Source organism: Anguilla rostrata, chromosome 7, assembly GCF_018555375.3.
Source record: "Anguilla rostrata isolate EN2019 chromosome 7, ASM1855537v3, whole genome shotgun sequence".
NCBI classification, from domain to species: Eukaryota; Metazoa; Chordata; class Actinopteri; order Anguilliformes; family Anguillidae; genus Anguilla; species Anguilla rostrata.
In genome coordinates, this window is record NC_057939.1 from 7962324 (window position 1) to 7983135 (window position 20812).

At 40.1% G+C, this 20812-nt stretch overlaps 1 protein-coding gene across 8 annotated transcripts; it reads right to left on the minus strand.

Annotated features, from left to right (window-relative positions):
* Positions 1 to 644: 644 nt before the first annotated feature.
* On the minus strand, positions 645 to 20453 carry gata3 (GATA binding protein 3). Of its 8 annotated transcripts, none has more exons than XM_064342600.1 (7): positions 20295 to 20453; positions 13771 to 14143; positions 11934 to 12467; positions 9252 to 9397; positions 6810 to 6935; positions 4338 to 4624; positions 645 to 4087 (listed from the first exon to the last, which is right to left on the minus strand). In XM_064342600.1, exons 2-7 carry the CDS (start codon positions 14006 to 14008, stop codon positions 4036 to 4038), a joined length of 1383 nt encoding a protein of 460 aa, XP_064198670.1. In that variant the 5' UTR covers positions 14009 to 14143; positions 20295 to 20453; the 3' UTR covers positions 645 to 4035. The 8 variants fall into 8 exon arrangements, with proteins under 8 accessions (XP_064198670.1, XP_064198674.1, XP_064198673.1 ...); XM_064342604.1 differs by lacking the exons at positions 9252 to 9397; positions 20295 to 20453 and adding exons at positions 9068 to 9108; positions 14306 to 14666 and having other exon boundaries at positions 11991 to 12467; XM_064342603.1 differs by lacking the exons at positions 9252 to 9397; positions 20295 to 20453 and adding exons at positions 9068 to 9108; positions 14306 to 14666.
* Between the last annotated feature and the right edge of the window lie 359 nt (positions 20454 to 20812).

Below are 20812 nucleotides of genomic sequence, written 5' to 3' on the forward strand. Positions count from 1 at the left end.
ATCAGTTAGTGTTGCGCAGAACACAACATTAGATGCTCTTCTTCCATGATGGTAAAGGGAACAAAGACTTGGAACTTCCAAGGACTGATATTAGTGTACTCTGGAGGGACATTAATTCCCTTTATAGGTCTGGGTGAATTTACCCAGTATTCAATGGGGCTGGCGTAAGAACAACGTCCTGCTATTAGCTTGACGTATTCAGCCTAACACTTATCCTGTGTTTAGTTGAAAAAATATCGTAGATGCAGTGACAATTTTCCCATGGTAAAATTTGATATCAATGCTGGACAAGTATAAGACTAGTACTGACAATGTTTCAGAGTCATCTGTCTGAGTACTGATTTTGTATTTAATATATATATATATATATATATATATATATATATATCAGTCATATAAACATCTCTATGGTGAAAAATGTCAGTATTTCACAAAAGAACATTTTCACGTTTTCAAATGTCTAAAAATCTAATCGCATTGATTAAGTTAGTCACGCCTCAGAAAAACTGCAGTAATGTGGAAGACTTTACCGATGCATTCATGAGAAATTTGCATGAGCACACAAACCCCTTCGCACTTCCAAGCATGATTTATTTATCACAATACACGTTGATGGTGAATTTGTGGTAAAAAAGCAATACATATTGGTACTATAAGCACTTTAATTGCAAAGATGAAACATGTACAATGCACATTTATTGTTGAAAGTTCTGTTTTATTAGTCCATGACTAAATATAACAAAATTAATTCAATTGGCTGTCTTCAGTGGGTGTGTCATTCACCTTTTTGGTGTCCCCGTCCTTCAAACAGACAGTTTGCTAATGAAAACAGATCAGGCCAAAAAGACGATTAAAATCCATTTTAATCTGACTCATTAAGGAACACACCAAGTCAGCAACGAGCATTTGCTTCATACTATAAATAAAAAAGAAATTCAATTAAGATCTAAAACAAAGACAAAGGTTGTTCTATTTCTGAATGTGCCCAGCTGAAACATAACATTCTGCTAGCATCGCAGCGATCTTGCAGCAATGTTCCAAGCATGTTATGTGTTAGCTGGAAGTAAGCCTTTACAGCCTGTCTGAATATAATAGGGAGAGAAGTCAGCTGAAAAGGGATATTACTCTTTTTTTTAGAAAGCCAAACTTAAACCAGATGCTTTCAAATTGAACACAATGCACTCCTCTTGATAAAATCATACAATAAGGTTTCTTGGTCCTTAAAATGTACCATATGAGAATGTTTCAAATAATGCCACTAACAAATTACACTTGGAATATATGTCTCCCGTTTTATTCCATGTGAATATATACATACTTGCTTGGGAGAGGGAGAGAGGTTGAGTTATTTATAGCAATATATATATATATATATAACTGAACATTTAAATATGTTTAGTTTCAACCTTGGAAAGAAAGAGGAAGTTCTCAATTCATGTACCGAGGAAAATGAGCTACAATAGGGTTGGTTTTGAGGTACAAATGAAAACAAAGTTCCTCTTTTGATCCTGCACACATACAGCAACACTACATCCATGCAAATATCGAATTACTTACGAATTCATCATCATCACTTTCTTCAGTGTTCTGTCCTTTACAAAGGCACTGTCCCAGACCTATATATATATATTACAAACTCTTTGTTCATAAATTGTTTTTTGGTGTGCATGAAGAACCCAAATCTAACTTATAACAGGATGACAACATCAATATTCCATCACAGAGTGACTTCCACATAATACACAGGTGCTGGCGTCAGCCACCGGTCTTGTCAATGTTGAAATCACTTTGATATTTTGTTCGCCTGAGCTGTTTTATCTTGGCAAAACAGAAAAGGGCTTTCATGGCGGTCACAATGAAAACAACTGGGAAGAATAATAAATAATATGCAAAATCGAAGTCATATGAAAGGACCTATAAAATGACTCTTATTTAATGGTGTGAGGTCAAAGAAAGATGTTCCAATGCATTGAATGCTGTGTGTAGCCAAAGCAGATGTCAGGAACCTTTAAAAACAATGCAAGGTCCTCATACCATATGTTCAAAACACTTCTAAATAAAACACCCTTGCTTCTGAGCACACCATTTCAGATTAGTTTTTTACATCCTCGTATTGTATTCCAATTTTTTCCTTCTACCTTTATTAACAGGAATTTGCATGGCAGTGTTTTTTTAAATAATTCAGGGGAAAACAAGTTGACGTATTTACAATGAATTATTGTTTGGGATCCTCATCTACCTTGTTAAATATAATTACCTGTCTATCATTAATATAAAATTTTATTTCAAGCAGCAGTTCTCAAATTTGTTCCGCAATGAGAAGACAAACTATTAACCAGTTCATCTTAGTTTAAATAAGAATTGAATTCCTTTAGTAAAGCATAATGGCTATTTATAAGTGATTTACATAATTACTGTTTCCGACGTAATCTTGTTTATCCTTGTATGGGCCTAACATATGTGCTCTGACACACACTGAGAAGACCAACACTCAACAGCACATTGTTTTTTTAAATCAACCACTACGTGGTCAGCATAGGAGAATCGCTGAAAAAAAAATCAGCCTTGAACAATTACTTAAATCTGTTGCTCTCTTCAACCAATCAGAGCCCCCATCCTAATACCCTGCTAATAATAATCAAATACCATTGGAGAATGGGTATTTTATAAGAGGAGTGCACTGTGCTAGTCATTATATTCATATCTGCAAGAGCTTTAGCTTATAATCTCCTGGAGTCACTGTTTATTTCTGTACTTCCTGTTTGTGCAGTGACAGAGCTGTTATGGTGGATGTTGGGTAAATACAGACTGCATCTGCAGGTAGGGAAACATCATGTCAAACACCAGACACACAAAAATAAAGGTTCTATCCAGTGGAGGCCAATGTGATGTCAACAGAGTTTAAACTAGTTTATTATTTTTTTCAAAGAAAGAAAAAAAAATTACGAAACAAAAAAGCAGTCTTTTTTTTACACTAGCAATTATTAAATTTATACAACCATTCAGTCTGCATTACATAAAGAAATAATTCTACATCTTTGTTTCTTTCATATTTTTGGTACTCTGAATTATACATACAGATAACAAATACAGGAACTTGTTCACAATGCATATAATCTGTGGGCCGGAAGAATGTCTTTCAGGTGAGCTGCATGGCAATGTGCATGTGTCTATGAGTGTGTGTGTGTGTGTGTGTGTGTATGTGTTTCTTGTAGTGTGGTGTTGTGTTTGTAGGTGTTGTGTGTGTGTGAGTGTGTGTGTATATGTGTGTGTGTGAGTGTGTGTGCGTGTGTGCGTGTGTATGTGTGTGTGTGACTGTGTGTATATGTCTGCATACGTGTGTGCGTGTGCGTGTGTGCATGTGTGTGTGAGTGTGTGTGTGTGTGTGTGTGCATGTGTGTGTGGATGTGCATACGTGCATGTCCGTGTGTGTGTGTGTGTGCGTGCGTGCGTGCGGGCCAGCGTGCGTATGTGTGTCAACAAACAAATAGCCCAGGACCTATAGCACGTCCTACAGGGACTCCTGCACTCTGCGTGATCAATCTGTCTAAACGGTTTTAATGCATAAAATAACACCTGCCAGGAAAATAAGGAGGCCAGGCAGTTTGCATCGGCGACTTTTCTCTTTCGAACCAGGAGCCACAGGCAGGCCTTCCTACTGCGACATGCTTCTCTGATGGTCTCTCCTCCTGCCGCGAATCGTACCCTTCTCGTCGTAGCTGCCCATGGGCATTTTTTTTTCATTTAAAAAGTCTTCATTAAATGTACTGTATTTCATACAATCTGTACAAATATGTTCAAAGTTCATCTCCTCCTCTCTCTTTTTTTCACAGTACAGGGGAACCCCTGTTTCACAGGGGGGTGACAAGGGATGGGCGGGGTGGGATGTGGGGGTGGGGGGAGTGGGGGTGTGAGTGGGGCTGAGGAAAAACAGGCAGTCTGTTGTCTTTACCTTATTTGTGGAAAAAATTGCTTCTGTACACAAATGGATTCGGGATTCAGTGGTTGGTTGCAGACACAGACACACGGACGCGGCTAGCTCCAGGAGCAGTGGTGGCGGTTTCCCCAGCACGGAGACACCGGCCTCCTGAAGCAGAGAGGCAGCTGTTCAGCCTTCTGGGCTCTCAGTTTCAGAGGTACAACTTGTTCATTTTTGGATGGGGGGGGGGGGGATGGGCACGGATTGGTCAGAGTCTAGCTGGGTTGGTGGGTAGGTAGGAGGGGAAGGGGGGTAGGGGGTGCGGGGTTGGGGGATTGGGGTGGGGAGGGGGGGTGCGTGGGGGTGGGGGTGGGAGAGGAACCAATGTAGTACTGTCCGTCAGCAAGGGCACGCCTACCCCATGGCGGTGACCATGCTGGATGGGTGATGGGGTGCGAAGGGCAGGCTGGACGAGGGGTGCATGGGCGTGGGGGTGGTCAGCATGTGGCCGGAGTGTGAGAAGGGGGGGAAGGAGGTCATGTGTCTGGACAGGGCCGTGGGGCTGAAGGAGCTGTTCTTGTCCATGAGGCTCTTGGAGAACTCGTCCATGCTGTCGTGGGACTTTTTGCTCTTCTTGGACTTGCTGGACATCTTGCGGTTTCGGGTCTGAATGCCCTCCTTCTTCATGGTCAGTGGTCTGTTAATCTGCACAGAGGAGGGGGAAAAAAAAACACGCGTGTGTTGTAAGTGATGGCTACCGCCGTATTAATATGAACAGCAATAGAACATGCACATGCTCAAGCTTTACACATGAATCATTTTTTTAAGAAAACCAATAAACAATATTTCATTTAAACTATTTTCTCAGTGTTTCTCAGGAAGGTGAATGCTGATTGATTAAGTCCTCTGCATCTCTGTAGTTACTGGCTTAGAATCAACAACATGAGATGGCATGAAATGAAAGCACTAGGGAAAGATTTCACACTGTACACACATACAGTCACTGCATCACCTTACAGAAGACAATACAAAAGAATATGGAAAATCTGTGCTCCTGGACAAAGCCGTGCGTCTCAAAACAGCCATCGCACAACCGAAATCGCGAACCTAAAAACGACAATCGTTTTTCGATGCGTGGAGCGTTTCAATGCGCCAACTCGACATGGATTTCGGCGCCTGTTCCCCCCACATCGTGGGCCAGCGCCCAGGGCCTGGCAGCGCCAGCGCGGCAGAGCGGCGGACCGCAGCGGTACAGCAAAACCAGCGCCGCCGCCACCGCCGCCGCCGCCAAGGCCAGCTCCTCCTCCACCTCTACCAGCACGTCTCAGAGCGATCTGGCCACAGCTCTGCGTGCGGGTTCAGCCACAGCAACGGGATTAAGGGGCTAATGATGGACGCCGGTTGCGTGTTGGAAAACACAAAAAGGGCAGACGAGGGGGCGTGCCGAGCGGCCACACGGAACCGGAAGGGGCACGCCACGCGGTCACTGGCGCCGCCATCTTTCAGACACGCCAGCCAAGCGAATAGCGGGCACAGCGATGGCCAAGCCAGCCAACAAGTGTGGGACTCTCTCTCCGTTCGGCTGCAAAATGCCTCTGGAAGAATTCTAATGTTTGCTCTCTTCAACGTGTGAACTACTACTCACTGACCGCTCACACTTGGGGACTAGTTGTGAGACTCCAGTGCATTACAAATACCGATTTTTAAAAAAATTTTTTTAAATGAGTCATTACAAATGCTTCCACAAACTGACAATTTTTACAAAGTTGATTTAAACTGTACAGGTGGAAGAAAAGCCTTCCACTCTCACCTTTGAATGTCTGTTATCAGCAATTTCGAGAGAAACTGATCAAAAGATTGCACGCAAAAAATCAAAAATATCCATAAATTGGGATTATTTGGTGCATGTTTGTTTGGTTGTGTTCATTGTAAGTTACCAATGTGTCCGTCCACATTATTTTATCTGTCAATCTATCGCTTTACTGCTTGTCAAAGCATCTCAGCATGGCCAAAAAAGAAATCCACCTTTGTTGGTGAGTGCACATTAAGTGGAGGATTCTACTGAATTTGATATGTAGAGTGTGGTGTTCATTTAAAAGCATCCCCCAAATTGCAATTACTGGGAGGTCTCAGGCCAAGTCAAATGATAACATAACACTTGACAATTGCTATTTAACTTAAATTATGAGCTCCTGAATTATATTGTTCCTCAATAGTAGTCCTTGCTAAAGACATGACAGAAGCACATTTTGTATTTTAACTTCAACAAGAAGTTAAAAGTCAAATAATAATAATAATAATAATAATATTATAATAATAGGGGTACGCCGTGACAATCAATGATAATTGTCTCTCAGTGCAGAAGGTGTCTACAAGGATGTGGGTGCATCGGAACTTGATGTGCTGTGTCAAAGGGGTTTTCGCGAAAGCATTCAACTGAATAGGAAGAAGTCCCAAGAGCCTTATCTAAGAGGAATCGAAAAAGAAAGATGCGGTAAAGGTTAAACCACCGCATTCCCCGAACGAATCAGAAGCACAGAGAGGGGACAGAATTTCATGTATCACCAAACTCTGGAGGTAACTAACTGGTCGTGATATAAACAAACCTCTCAATTTACCCATAACGTTCAGAAAAAATAATTTATCATAAAAGAGCGCAGCTTCTGCAATATGTAATTGTAGCCTATACCTGCGATTGGATTCGTTTTGTGTGGAAACATATTGACATTTTCCCCGAGAAACTACAACAAACATTTTAAAATTTTCAATAACACCAAAATGTAAAAAAAAAAAAAAAAGAAAGAAATAAAAAAACTTAAAAGCACAACACATTGTTAAATAATTAGTAAATATCTTACTAGATAACGGTAAAGGCTGCTGTATTGCTTACATTGTGCAGTTTGTAGTACAGCCCGCACGCGTTACAGACAGGGTCCCCGTTTGCATTTCTCCGCCAAAGAGTTGTCGTGGTCGTTTGACAGTTTGCGCACGATGTTCCTGCTCTTCTAGCTGCAGACTGAAAAAGTGGCATAGATAGATAGACAGACAGATAGATAGATATATAGATAGATAGATAGATAGATGAGAGAGAGAGAGAGAGAGAGAGAGAGAGAGTGAGAGAGAGAGAGAGAGAGAGAGAGAGAGGGAGATGAGTAAACGAACATTTCAAACAAGATCAAATGAGCTCCGTGGTACTTTGTTCTAAAAATATCATTATCCGCATGTAGGCTACGTTCTCAGACGTAAATATTTATGAAAATTCATCAAAACAACAGCTTTCCTAGAACCCATTTACTCTATCTCAATTTTACAGTTAAACGTCTAAGTATACCTGTAGGTGGCTGGCTGGCTACAGTACAATGCGCTCAATAGCGACATTTCGTAATTTAAATAATAAGCAATTTAGCGCACTATTTTGTGTGAACAGAACAATGATTATTGGGGGGAGGCAGGGGTCAAAGGTGGAGAAATATAAAAAAAAAAATGTAACGCTTATATTAAAACTGAAGTTGGCTAATACGTTTCCATCGGACATAGGCCTGTATTTCACTAACTAACCTACATAACCCATTCATTTCATTAGAGACGTTAAATAAATTATTCCTCCACATTCCTCCATATTCTCCAGATTTTAGAGAATTTAAAATCGGAGGTTCACTGTCGTTATAATTTAAAATCAAATCGGTGTTTATTAAGTGAATCTATGTATAATAATAATAATAATAATAATAATAATAATAATAATAATAATAATAATATTAACAGATCAAACAGATATTGTGTAGTAGGCCGATAACTCGCCGTTGCGTTTCTTTTATGACTTGACTTTCCACTACACTTTTTAAAAAATCAAGAAATGAGCGTCTATATTCGGTGTAATCCTAATACAATTTCCCCAATATTTTTAGTAATTTAAGCACGTGCGTGTGTGTGTGTGTGCGTGCGTGTGTCCCAGTGTGCAGAAGGTTAACGGTTAACCCCAATATAGTTTTTCGCGGATATAGCCTGGCTACATCCTAGGCGGCTAGAAAACTTTCACTTTTCAACCAAATGTAGCCGGGTTTTCACCGGAACGCCTAGACTGTGTTTCACCGGCTTTTCACCACAAAAATGTTCACTGGGGGGTGTGTCTGTGTATCTACTGCAACAACGTTGACGTTGGTTTTCGCGAAAATTAGAGGAAAATAATATAATAACATAAATATTCACAATTAGTGACATGTATTAAAGGATAAAATGTACTGTGGCTGGAAGCCCATAATATGTGTCATGGACACTTTCGAGCCACAAAGAGAAAAATGAGCATTTTCCCTTTCTCTCCAAATATGAACGGTCTTGTTTGAGTCCCACGGCTTTCAGAGGAACCACCTTATGTCGTGACTCTTGTATGCCCTCGCTGCATCTCGCGCTCATTCAGTCCCGCTCCCCTTAATGTTTAGGCTGGGGAAACGGGGTATGTTGTTAAAAAAGATTTATCAGCGCTGCCCAGATTTCCGGCAGCTTTTTCCTAGGAAGTCGGTTTTTCACATTAGAGAGATGCTGGCTGCCAAAATAGCTGTCCTGCGACCGCTTCCTTGCCTAGAAAGTTTTCCCTTTTGAACAAAGCAATGAGAAAGAGGAATTCCATTATGGTTCGGTCACTGATTATTTTAAAGGGCGGAGTTTGGCAGTATTGTCTATGTGTAGGCCACAACTGTGTAATTTCGAGAAACGTAATGTTTAAAATATACGTTAATTTGCAATGCCCCAAAATAATTGTTAAAAAATCTTACACGATGTTTATCATACGTAGGAGTCTATATACCTAATGTAGGCCTCCCTTTTGTTACGAATATAAAAGTAAGTATATGTTAAATGCATCGCGGAAAGCACTAGTATACCTTTCGTTTAAGTTAGCAGGTCTATTTAAATGATGGCGATTTATCCAATAATTTATAGGCTAATTGACACCAAAGCTCTATAAAAAAAATAAAAAAAAACAAAAAAAAAAAACATGCAGCGCAGTTAGGACAAAGATAATAGCTCATCAAAAGTGAAACCTTTCCAAACGTATAACGAAAACAAATATCCCTTCGTTATTATAAACTAAAAGTGGACATAAAACTAATGTATCAACTTAAAGAGAACTAATTGTTATAGAAATGAGACCTGCACTTGACGAGCCAATTTCCTGCAGCTAACACTTCCTCCTGCGTAGAGAGAGAGGGTGTGACAAAGCGAGAGAGACAGACAGAGAGAGAGAGAGAAAGAGAAAGAGAGAGATTGAGTGGGAGAGAGGAAGAGGGAGAAAGAGAGAGAGAGAGAGTGATCAGCAGTAGCGCCAGGGACGTACCAGCCGTCTCTTGGGTTTGATAAGTGGCCGGTTCTGTCCGTTCATCTTGTGATAGAGTCCGCAGGCGTTACACAAATAGTGACCTGTGCCATCTCTCCTCCACAAAGGGGTGGAAGTGGCTCCGCAATTAACGCATTCTCTACCCTCTGAAATCAGAGACAACATATACAGATGTATGGAGTGCTAAAAGGGATTTTTCAGAAATGATCAAAGTCAATTAATGAACATCTAGGCTACTGTATCAACATTTGAAAAACAAAACAATCCAATAAACAACGATATTTTTACGGCCATTTTTGTAATAATAATAATAATAATAATAATAATAAACAGTATAAATAAGTAGTTATTAATAACCATCTCTATGTTAGGCATACAGAAATAAACAGAATTAATCTTTCAGAACAAAAATACTGGAATGAACTGCACTTCAAAAATAAGACTTCACACACAGCCGCCTGACTGATTGGCAATGCAAACAAAGCAACGGCGTATCACACGTCATTTCATGGCCACACCACACAGCCCCTCAATCAAATACAGCTGTTTTACTCTGAATCATCTACACACGGTTAAAGGGGGCGGGGGCTAGTTAGTTAGTTTAAGAATAAAAATTCTTAAAAATGAAAGGAAAACAATAGCTAATAACCACAACAGCAGCAACAGTAGCAAAAGCAGCAGCAGCAACAGCACCAAAAACAACAACAATAATAATACATTTTCTCCCCAACCACCTTAATTCGTTAAAAAATTTCAAAATAATGAAGACCATAGTCACACAATGCAAACAGCCTACCTTATTCTGCGAGATCATGCAATACCTTCATTCTTTTTTTTTTTTTTACTTTTTTCAAGCCTCCCAGTCCGCGTAGCCTAATTAAAATGACGTTTAGCAAGCCTGCGAGCACATCGGTGTCACCGACAGATGAGAAACATGGTTGTCTCACATGTTCTCGAAAGGGTCGTGTGGGCCTATTGCCTCACCAGTGAAACCGAAACAGCATGATCGAGCGGCTTCTGTTCACACCGAATTATTTGAAAGCGTGCAGACCGTAGGCCTTCGCGACACTGAGCCTTCCGCACTTCGACTGCAGGCCTCAGGAAGTTTCATTTTTAATTATTTAGGAGACGTTTCGCTCGTGTTTTTCTTCGTGGAAAGATACAGACTTTGGTTGTACGTCATTGGCGAGTGCATATGTCTCGGCTAATTTTTATTTTTTATTTTTTAAAAGACCCACCTAATTATCCAACGGTAATAGGCCTGTGTTTCATAAAAGTAAAAATTTATAAGAGGTTATGGGCGTCGCGAAAAAAAATTATGCGCGTTGGTTTTTTGACCACAAAATGCGTATTTTCCACTTAGCAGGACGTAGTGCAAGAAACAGATTCACACATTACGTTATTCAGTCAGATAAATGTGCTAATATAATACTTATGTGCCTGCTGTAATGGACATCATAAAAGACATGGTCTGGAATGCAAAGAACGCATTAGCAGCTCAGTAGTAGTAGATAATTTGTTTATTTATTTATGTATTCATTAATTCATTCATTCAGTTATGTCCATGAATTCAACACGTGCGTCTAATAATCTATTCGTTTTAAAACGTTTACAGGGATATTAATGTTTACCACTGCAAACTAGTTTCGAGACATAATTAAATAACCTTAGAATAATTACACTGGCTGTTTGTGTAGGCTAACATTTTTCTTCGGCTGTCATGCCCCTGCCTTGGCTAGAGGTTATTCGTTATTCCTTTCAATACAACTGCATCCGGACTCTATCAAAGTTTCTGGCGCTGGATAAACAATGCAACTGTCGCGTGCAGCAGTCTGAAAATAATTGGATTAGCTTAAGCATATAAACGAAAGAGAGACAGGGGTGAACGGGGAGCCACAGAGAAATGTCACTCTGGGAAAAAAAGAAAACTGGAAACTCATCTCGTTTGCTGAGAGCTTAAAACGTTCAGGGTTCTGTACAGATGCCATGCAAAACGATATTTTTTATTTCGAGCACGCAGTTTTCAAAATCATATGCTTTGAGTGCTCCTGTGTTCGTTTGTGCGCTTTTGAAGCTGCAGAGTCTGTGGAAATAAGTAGTCTGTTTGCACAGCGACACGTTTTAGTAAAACAGAATGCATCGTGGCAGTTTCCGAAAGTTAATATTGATTTTGCCCTGATTTAAATGTTAGGGAAAATATATATTGGCCTGCAGAAGATGAGATCTTCTGATGGATAAGCTTCAGCAATGTCTCGTTTTTGAGTACGCTGCTTGCAATTATGGAGTGAAAACTTTAAAGCATCGCGAGCAATTATACATACAAAATGAATTACCTCAACGACTAGACCTGCCTCATCAAATATGCCTCCCGCCTTACTGAGGTTTATATGGAAATATGTCTTAAAGTAACACATGTGCCTTGCATACGTCAGAAGTTGACAAAAACTGTGATTTGTAGGCAACATTTTCGGCTGGGCCTGAAAGCGTGTAAGGCCTGCAGGTAAGTAGTAGCAGGCTACAAATTTTTTTTTTTGGAACTTCCTTTTTTTAGGTTGGTCAATAATTCGATCTAACTTGCCATAACACATAAAATACAGGCTCTAAATTTTCAACTTTAGACACAATTTTTTTTTTTTTGAATTGGTGATAAATAAATTAAAGGAAAATAAAGCGCACGCCTACCTGAACAGGACCTTGTTTTTGGTCTTGTTTTGGAACCATAACTAGAAGATGACCCACCTATCAGGCTACTTGGTGGGAAGAGGCCTGGGCCGTAGTCTGAGACATAGGATGGGTAAGTGGCGAGGGGATGGTGAGCGGATGATGCTCCCGCACCAATTGAGGCCATGCTCCGGCTGTGGGCCGACTCCAGTTTCATGCTTTCTGGTAGGGACACCTGGTACTTAATGCACTCTTTTTCCTCTTGGCGGCCGGAGCTGCTTGAGCCCGGGGTAGAGATCCCCGGATCCGGTGAGACATCTTTAGGAGGAGTCGGGGGAAAGGTGAAGAGATGCGGGCTGGAGTGACCGGCTGACAGCGAGGAGGACGATGTCGGCGGGTAGACAGAAAGGGCCCCGGGAGAGCCGTGGTGGAGCGAAGTCTTAGGGAAGGGACTCAAGTTCCACGGGGACGTGCTGTGGTGCGTGCCGAGGGCTTTGCTACTGTCCAGCCAGGACAGCGAACCGTGAAGCAGGGGTGGACGACACACCTGACTACCTGCAAGCACAAAATTGGAAAAAATACAATGGCAATATATGTCAGCGTTTCCAATTCACTTATAAAGTCACGAGAAAAAATATATTTCGCTCTTAAATGTTTCTTAGGCGAAATTCTGTATTTTTAAATGAACGATTGTTCTTTGTCCACGGTTTGTGACTGCAAAACATAAAATGCTAATTATTTTTCAATATCAGATTCCTATCTGTAAAGCCCTAAAATATATATAGCAACAGTAACAAATGGCAGCACAATATTTGATTTAGCCTATGCATACAGAGGTCCTCATAATTTAGTAAACGTTCAGTTCTTTCGGAAGCCTGTATTTCCTTGACGTCCACTTTCAGTTAATTCGACAATCGAAGTTTAGCTGCTAAACATAAATAAAACATCGAGTTTCAGTGAACATCCGTAATTGAATAATTAAAGATAAATCCCTAAAATGGGCCTCGCAAGAATAAAGGTGGCCCATTGCCGGTGCAAGTTGCAATCTTACGTACGTATTTGTTTTGATCGAAACTCCCGACGAACACTTTCGCATCCACAAGCGCTCCACGGCAGACGCAAGATACTGACAGTATTGTTTCAGCCGGGAAGAATACCAAAAGAAACGGTCACGATTAACTATTCCGTCCAGGAAGTACTAGCCATAAATTTAATCAACAGCTCTTCCGTACAATTTTTCCTGTAACTTTATTTGATTTACAAGTTTACACGTGTTCCATGTTGGCTCCGTAATTTGGAACACAATTTAAAATGATGGAATTGAAAATTGGAGGCATATTTTGATGCCATACTGCTAATTCACCTAAAAAATATTTATCAAGCCTATTTACACATAGGGGTATTTTACGCGTTTAAATTAAATCGGAATCGTTCATTCTCAGCTTTAGGCTATGCATAGGCTATAATTCACTTCTTGTTCAACCAGACGCGATTTATAATAATGCTTACACAGTTCAGCTCAAAACATTTTCAGATCAATTCAAAGGTTTATCAGTTTTGGTTTGGCATAAATTTTAAACCGTCAAGATAGCCCACATCGAAACAAGACTAGTAACACCTCTAAGCCGTGCGGTAGCCTACTATTATACGAATCGGATCCCGCTGAATTGTGCACTTCCAGTTATACTTTCGATTGAGTTCCGGTGACATTAATGCAATCGTGGTGAAATAACACCATATTCAGTTAGATGTTCACCCACTACAAATAATGTTTTTTTTTTACAAAAATCAGTTGAAAAAGCAAACGAACCTTCTATCCAGTTTAAACTATTTTATTTAGCATTAAAACACGACTTACTGTGAGGGGGAGGCGGGTATCTCTGGACGGCTCTGACGGAGTTTCCGTAATACGGGGAGACGTGGTTGCCCTGTCCTTCGATATTAAACAGTACATCCACATCGTCGGTGAGGGGATACTGAGAGGGGTCCATGTACGAGTGGCCGAGACCCGGGTGGTGTGTGTCGGGATGCTGACCGTTCAGTACCGCTGGGTGGTGATGGCCCATCCACCGGGGCTGATCCGCAGTTACTTCCATTGTTGGCAGCAAATGTTCATATACACAAAAAAGAATCGGTATAACACAAGCAAGAAAAGAAAAAAGTATCTGTCCAAACTCCAGCGACGTTTAATCCACAGGTTTCTTCTTTTTAAATCAATTGCCTTTGGTCACCTGCAAACAAGATGAAATGGTAAACTTAACAACACGCCCAGTTATAAAAAAGGTTTGTGTTACTGTTCGTGCCTACCGGTATATTATTTTAAATTCATCTAGCCTAGTTGCAAACAAATGTGCTATTATAATTCTTGATCAAAATGGTGAAATTCGACATACATTTACATATTACACGCATACGCTGTCAAAAAAGGTCCGGTCGTATCCAGGTTCTCTCTGAAATCCTCAACTTTTCTCCCCCAAAGTTTCAACAGCCTATTGAAAAGTAAGCGCAACAAGTTGTAGCGGCGTTTGGAACCAACCTCGCTTGCAGTTGGTGAATTACTGCATACTGTCTAAAGATCGAAGTTAAAACCCACAGGTCAAATCTGTGTTTATGCGCAGTAGCAGCTCTCTCTCTCACACACACTCCCTCTCTCTCTCTCTCTCTCTCTCTCTATGAACTCTCTCTACTCTCTCGCTCTGTTTTTTTTTTTTTTTTTTTACAGTGAAGGCATTCTTTCAGGATGGCGCCAGGCAGCTCAATGCTCGCAGACAGCTGCGGCGCGACGCAACTTAAGGAGGGTCTGTCAGTGTCATCAACGGGGGAGGGGCCAGTCCTGCTCGGCCTAATTGAATAAAGTGGGCCAGGGGAGAGATGACCAAGGACTGGTATAAGTTTATCCTCAAAGAGAATCGGGTGTTATATTAGAAAATGTGTTTTTAATGGTTCATTTTGTAATGGATATTTTATGCCTTGTAGTTTATCTTAACACATAGTTTATCACCGCCTCCAAAAAAAACATTATATGCTCTTTTAAATATGTAGCATAACATAGGCCTATTTACTCACGCATTTATATTCAGTCATAAATAAATAGCTGAAATATAAATATAACACTACGACTGAAATATAAATGCACAATCCTGGTTAATGCCTTGGTTGTGTCTCAAACCAAAAAATAAAATAAAATAAAAATTATACTGTCTAAGCTAACTATGTTTAAAAAGGCAGCTTGTGTAAAGATGTTACTGTTTCAATTTATCTAATTCCACTCTTTCTTTTATATTTGATATATCATATTATATATGATTAATTACAGCACACTTGTAAATGGGCCTAAACAATGACATAATATGACAATATGGAAACCAAGGACATTAGGTAACAATAGCCTATTTATGACTGGATATATTTGTATTACACGTTGAGTAAATACATTGTTCACGTTTATCTTATCACTGTCTATCCACACGATTCGAGGAAAGACACGAATCTAATATTAAATGCAGCCTATTAAAATATGTTCACAAATAAAATAATTACAGTTTGTGAAAAGTAGTAAATGACAATTTGATGACTGAAGTATGGTCTTGTATATCCCTGAGGGAGCACAGTTGATAACATATTATGTTAGCTCGACACTAAAGTACGAAGCATGTTGCTCTACCTCGAGACCGAAAGCAGGTCGCAACATGACTGTTTTCTTAAAATTGTGACAGTGCGTCCTCTCGCGGTGACAGTCTTGTTATTCTAAATCTTGAATAGGCTGATTTGCCCATTGCGCAGTTCACGGCGGACGAGAACGTCTTTGCGGTGTATGAACGTAAGGAAGCACCAAAGAGCATGCCGGTCCGTTCTGACTGAGCAGATCTGAAAGTATCCGCCATCGTCTTCACTTTACATGGAAGCTATAGTCTTTCACAAAGGGACGAAATATTGACAAACGGTTATGTCATTCTTAATTGAACAAATTAAATGCAGCATGGAGCCCTCAAGCCTTAACATTTATTTGTTTAATAATCGTGACCTTTAATAACTAATTAAAATGTATTTATACTGACACATACTGACACTGGGCCCGAGAATCAATTCGCACGCCAATGTCAGGTAGGCATATTGCCTTGTAGTTTTGTATTATTCCACTTGATTGCTCAGTAATAGGGGGCCTGCCCCGTGGGGTGGTATTTAGTGTCTAATTCCCAGTTTGGCTGCCCCATGCTCCCAGATTGACAGTATGTAATTGGGGAATAGGGGGCTGCTCTTTTGATGCTAGGCAATGCACTGAAATGGCTAGTCTCGGCGACGCCACTGGACGTGACGTCACAAGTAGAGTAAACAGCCAGGAAATGAAATTCTGTAGAGCTCGCTTGGGGGAGGGAGGGTGTGTGTGTGTGTGTGCGCGCGCGCGCGCGAGCGTATGTGTGTGTGTGCGTAAGTGTGTGTGTGTCTGTACGTGTGTGTTGAAGTGGAAGGGAAATCACTGAAAGAACATCATGCGTTTTCTCCAATCATCGATGTTAAAAATTATTTTTTTTAAAGAAAGTAATGTTAGTGCTACTAGATTCATGGAAAGTGAAATGGATGCCTCGTAAGGTAACTGTACGTGCATTAAATATTTATATATTGGTGTGGTTTAAATACATGCGATTTCACAGTTTAACCATTTTCACAATCTAGCAGTCGTAATTGTAGGCTATTCTGGCGAGAACATGTTTATATGCGGCGATAAAGTAGACAAATATACACCTAGTTATTAACAGTATTAATAGCACATTGACGTTTGGGCATCTTTTTAGGAATTAGTTATGTAGAGTGCCCGGAACCTCATACGAGTGCAAGTAGATTTATTCGTATCGCGTTGGTTTAACTTTAGTTACTTGCACATATATAAACCTCAGGTTATATTCTCCTCACCTTAGACACTCTCTGGTGCATAAACTGTGCACAGTGTGAGAAATGAAAATGTGCTGATTTGGCATAACGTTCCGCTCTTCGTCCACAGTAGCCTGTATCCACAAACCAGTTCTCACTCAGGCGAACCTGAGACTGAACTTGGATGGAAACTGTTGTTCTGGCTTGCCATGAACAATCCCGCTGTCATTGTCAGCCTGTCAGCGGACTCGTGTAATTATCCCCTTGAAAAGTATTGTGCGCTGTCATCCCACAAGTAAGCATTATAGGTGCTTCGAGGCAACATAGGACGGTAAATGTAAAATCCTGATTATGTTTTTTGTTTCTTGACTGCTGTCTTGCAGCTTACAGAGAGCATGGAACCTGTCCCAAGTTCTTATTCCCAGGACGCAATATCAGTCTAGTTTGTGAAACGTGAGCTTATTCTTCTTTGTGGAAACGGGTCTCCTTTAAAAGTTGTCATTTATAATCCTTCCCACTGTCACAACAACAAGGGGAATTGAGGGTAGCCCGGAGATACAGACGTTATTATCTAGTACGTGCAGTTTGTATGAATAACTACGTACTCGTACACGTTTATATAGTAGGCTATTTATTGTTTATTCCCACATCAAATGCAGCCTTAAACCCACACAAAAATAATTACCGGTGGAGAACAAAAAACATATTGGTATGGTCTAACGATTTATTTTTTATTTATTTATTTTTATTTTTTTATTTTTTGCAGTATCTTGAGATTTGACACTGCACTTGGCCGCAAGGCATTTCGTTTACCTGATTCATACGTGTAAGTATGGAGATAGGTGAGTGGAGATTGTGAAGATAAATTTTGAATGATTAGGGCTATGTCAGAGAGTGCTGATTAAAATCAGGAAACATTGCACTGTGGGTGCGAATCGGAGACTTCTGGTTTAGTTTAACCTTTATTGTTGTTGTGCTTTTGATATCGCATTAGGCCTATTGTCCACGTTTTCCCCATCACAATACCGTATTATTACTTACTACATTTTTATATTTTAATGGAAAAATTTGTAATATACAACGATAATAATAATAATAATAATAATACAATATCATGCAACATTTGAGCATAAAGCGAATGGCTCATTGTGAAAAGTGGAGAGCTTTTCATTTTCATTTAACGTAATGCTTTTCGTTTTTAAAATCATTAGATGGTTATATCTACACGCATGGATACTCTGCTGCAAAAAAAGCTAAATAACAGTACAGTCTGACAAAAGGTGCAGCGTTGGTTTTGGGCAAAAGAAAGTGACTAACCCTCAAAATACCCTTTAATTAAAGCGACGGCGTCTGGGGTAGATGGCTTTTGTTGGGTTTTGATTTTACAGTTTTGTTCTAATGTCTCAGGTAAAGCTGTACAAACAGCCGCGAGGCGGGTATCCCAGGGTTAAACAGGGGACACGGCCTAGGGCAGCGCTCAGAATTTTGCGTGCTAAAGCAACCAAACTCCAACCATTTGGAATACATTATTATTATCTTGATAGAAACAAGTGTGCGTGCGTGTGTGTGTGTGAGAGAGAGATACTTCTTGGTTGGCCGTTAAGATGAAAATTGTATTTAAAGAGGTAGTTCACGGTGTGCTTGATAAAAAAAAGATTATATATTTTCTTCTTGACAGCAAATAGGCTCCAATATTTATCCTACGTTGGACTATGTCACGTAAAATAGTTCAGCGGTGACATAATAATAATAATAATAATAATAATAATTGACCCGAAATAAATCAAGAGAAAAAACGGTACTCAATACCAATTTACCTTGAAGAAATAATGTTATTAAATTGCATCAGTATTTGAAGACATTATTACACATTTTTTTAAATATAGTATTTGGTGTACGTACCCTCATGCCTTCAAGAATGCGCAGTTATTGTCAATTCTCGTAGTTAACCCCGCGAATTGTGAACCACTGTAGCCAATATCTAGAAGCCTGGCGAGGGAGCGAAATGCTTCCAGAGAATGTGAACGTCCGAAATGAACGGTCATAGAACCCTTTACATGAGCAGAAGAAATGCGCATTAGCTTTAAGTAACCTGCACCACCTACTCAAAAATTCTCAAACCCGAATAAGACAATGCAAATCATAGTCCACACACCCTTGTTCCTCGGCCACACAGACGGAGTGATGCTTATCCGAGATGTTGTTCCATCTCCCAAGCGGCAACATCATTCGGGTCTATGTATCGTTTTAGGCCGGAATGTATAAGGTCGGAATTACGAAGGAAATTCATGAAATGTAACTTATATAAAATAATCGATTTAAACAGTAGTTCATAAATAGGCCCTCGTTTATTGTATTTATTTTCACAAATGTAGCATATTGGCAAACGCAGTTACATGTAACAAAGCGAACCACCGCAATGATTTTCGGTCAACTACTGCATGGTGACTAAACACACAATTAGAAGGCAAAATGCCCCTTCCCCTAAAGTTGTGTGTGCTGTATATTGATTTGATGAAGGGGAGCAGATTTCGTCCTCATTTAAAAGCATTTCATCCGGTGATTTTTAAGTGCTGATTTGCACCTAAGCGGCGCTATCTGGAAACACAGCTGTTCAAAATGTAGTCCGCATAAATCAATAGAATCCATCCGTTCTGTTCTCTGCATGCAAATACACATTCGTCCTCCCATGAAAGTTCCTTTCTGATATCCTTAATTTCGTATCCTCCTCCCGGAGTAACATCGCTTCTAAATCAAGTCAAATCGACCACAAATACGTTTAAAACTGGAAATGCAGCTTCAGCAAACCCTGCTCCTTTTAAGACCCAATGCCAGCTAATCAGATCAATTTCACGGGTTATAGGACTCAGCCTACCGTCAGCCCAGGTGGTAATAGATCATTAAAAAACCTTGATCTTAGGTATTTCAGGGAAAGTGATGTAGGAACATTACTCCCAAACGCAGTGCATATGCTTCAATAAATCCCAATGCAATTACTAAAAGTGTTAGAGACAAAATACAATCAAAGCTCAGGAACTAGCTAGGCTAGTAAAGGTAGCCAAATTAGCCGAAAGAAAACCACTTGTTTCTAACACCTATTTTGAATGTTCGATTTTAGGAACACATTTTTTTTCATACAATGAAGCATCAGTCTTTCTGTCGCACCTTCGATTTGCGCCCCTGCGAAAAAATCTTTTTATTTAAATTCATTCTCTCCAATAGATATGAAGAGTGTAAATTAGTCACACTGTAAACGTATATAACCGACCTCCTCCCCAAAGCAGTAAACCCTGTGCTGCAAGTGAATGAATGAAATAAAAGCAGAAACGTTATCGCTATCATCGTACATCGTGCCAATCAATAAATTAATCATATGAGGTAATCCACACCGAGAGTATAGGAAGAGGTTTTGAATACTGTACGGGTACGCGGCACCTTTAAGAATTACACTTAGTATTCCTTTATCAAAGGGATAGACATGTCCCATAAAGGAACATATAAATATTTACTGACCTGTGGAGCTGACTTTGCCGGTGAGTTTTTCTCTGATCTGCTGCAGATGTGCACGCGAAATGACACACAGATGGAAGGGCTGATGGCATTTAGAGCTCGAGCTGTAAGAGGAAAAACCTGGGCGCACGCGGCACTTCTCCCCTGCCCACAGACACACACAGACCAACCAACGCACTGACTTACCGTACTTACAGTATATTAGATCATAGCTCTTCCGGGTCGATGCAGTGTGTGGAGGAAAAAAGCTATGCCAAAACATATACCTGATAATACCAGCTTCGAAGTAAAATACTAATCGTTAGCTATGGAGAAGGTAACCTACCTATTCAGTTTTCTGTTGTCTAGTGTTAGCATAAACACGGCAAAGTTGCCTTATAATAGAACTATTTAATCGCCTTTAGGTCTGGTCGTTCGTATCTGAATATTATGCGCGCCCAAAATTTTCTGTTCGCTGGCATAACGGTTTCAAATAAAACCGTGGGTTTGTAGTAAAAAAAAAAAAAATCACGCGTTCACGC

What these genes read in the sequence shown, in the direction of transcription:
- gata3 (XM_064342600.1), bottom strand. Translation starts at nt 14,008, where the DNA reads ATGGAAGTAACTGCGGATCAGCCCCGGTGGATGGGCCATCACCACCCA. An exon ending in ATACCCGCCTCCCCCTCACA is followed by an intron (nt 12,468 to 13,770) that starts GTAAGTCGTGTT and finishes TTGTGCTTGCAG; the next exon opens with GTAGTCAGGTGTGTCGTCCA. An exon ending in TGTACTACAAACTGCACAAT is followed by an intron (nt 4,625 to 6,809) that starts GTAAGCAATACA and finishes TCCTCTGTGCAG; the next exon opens with ATTAACAGACCACTGACCAT.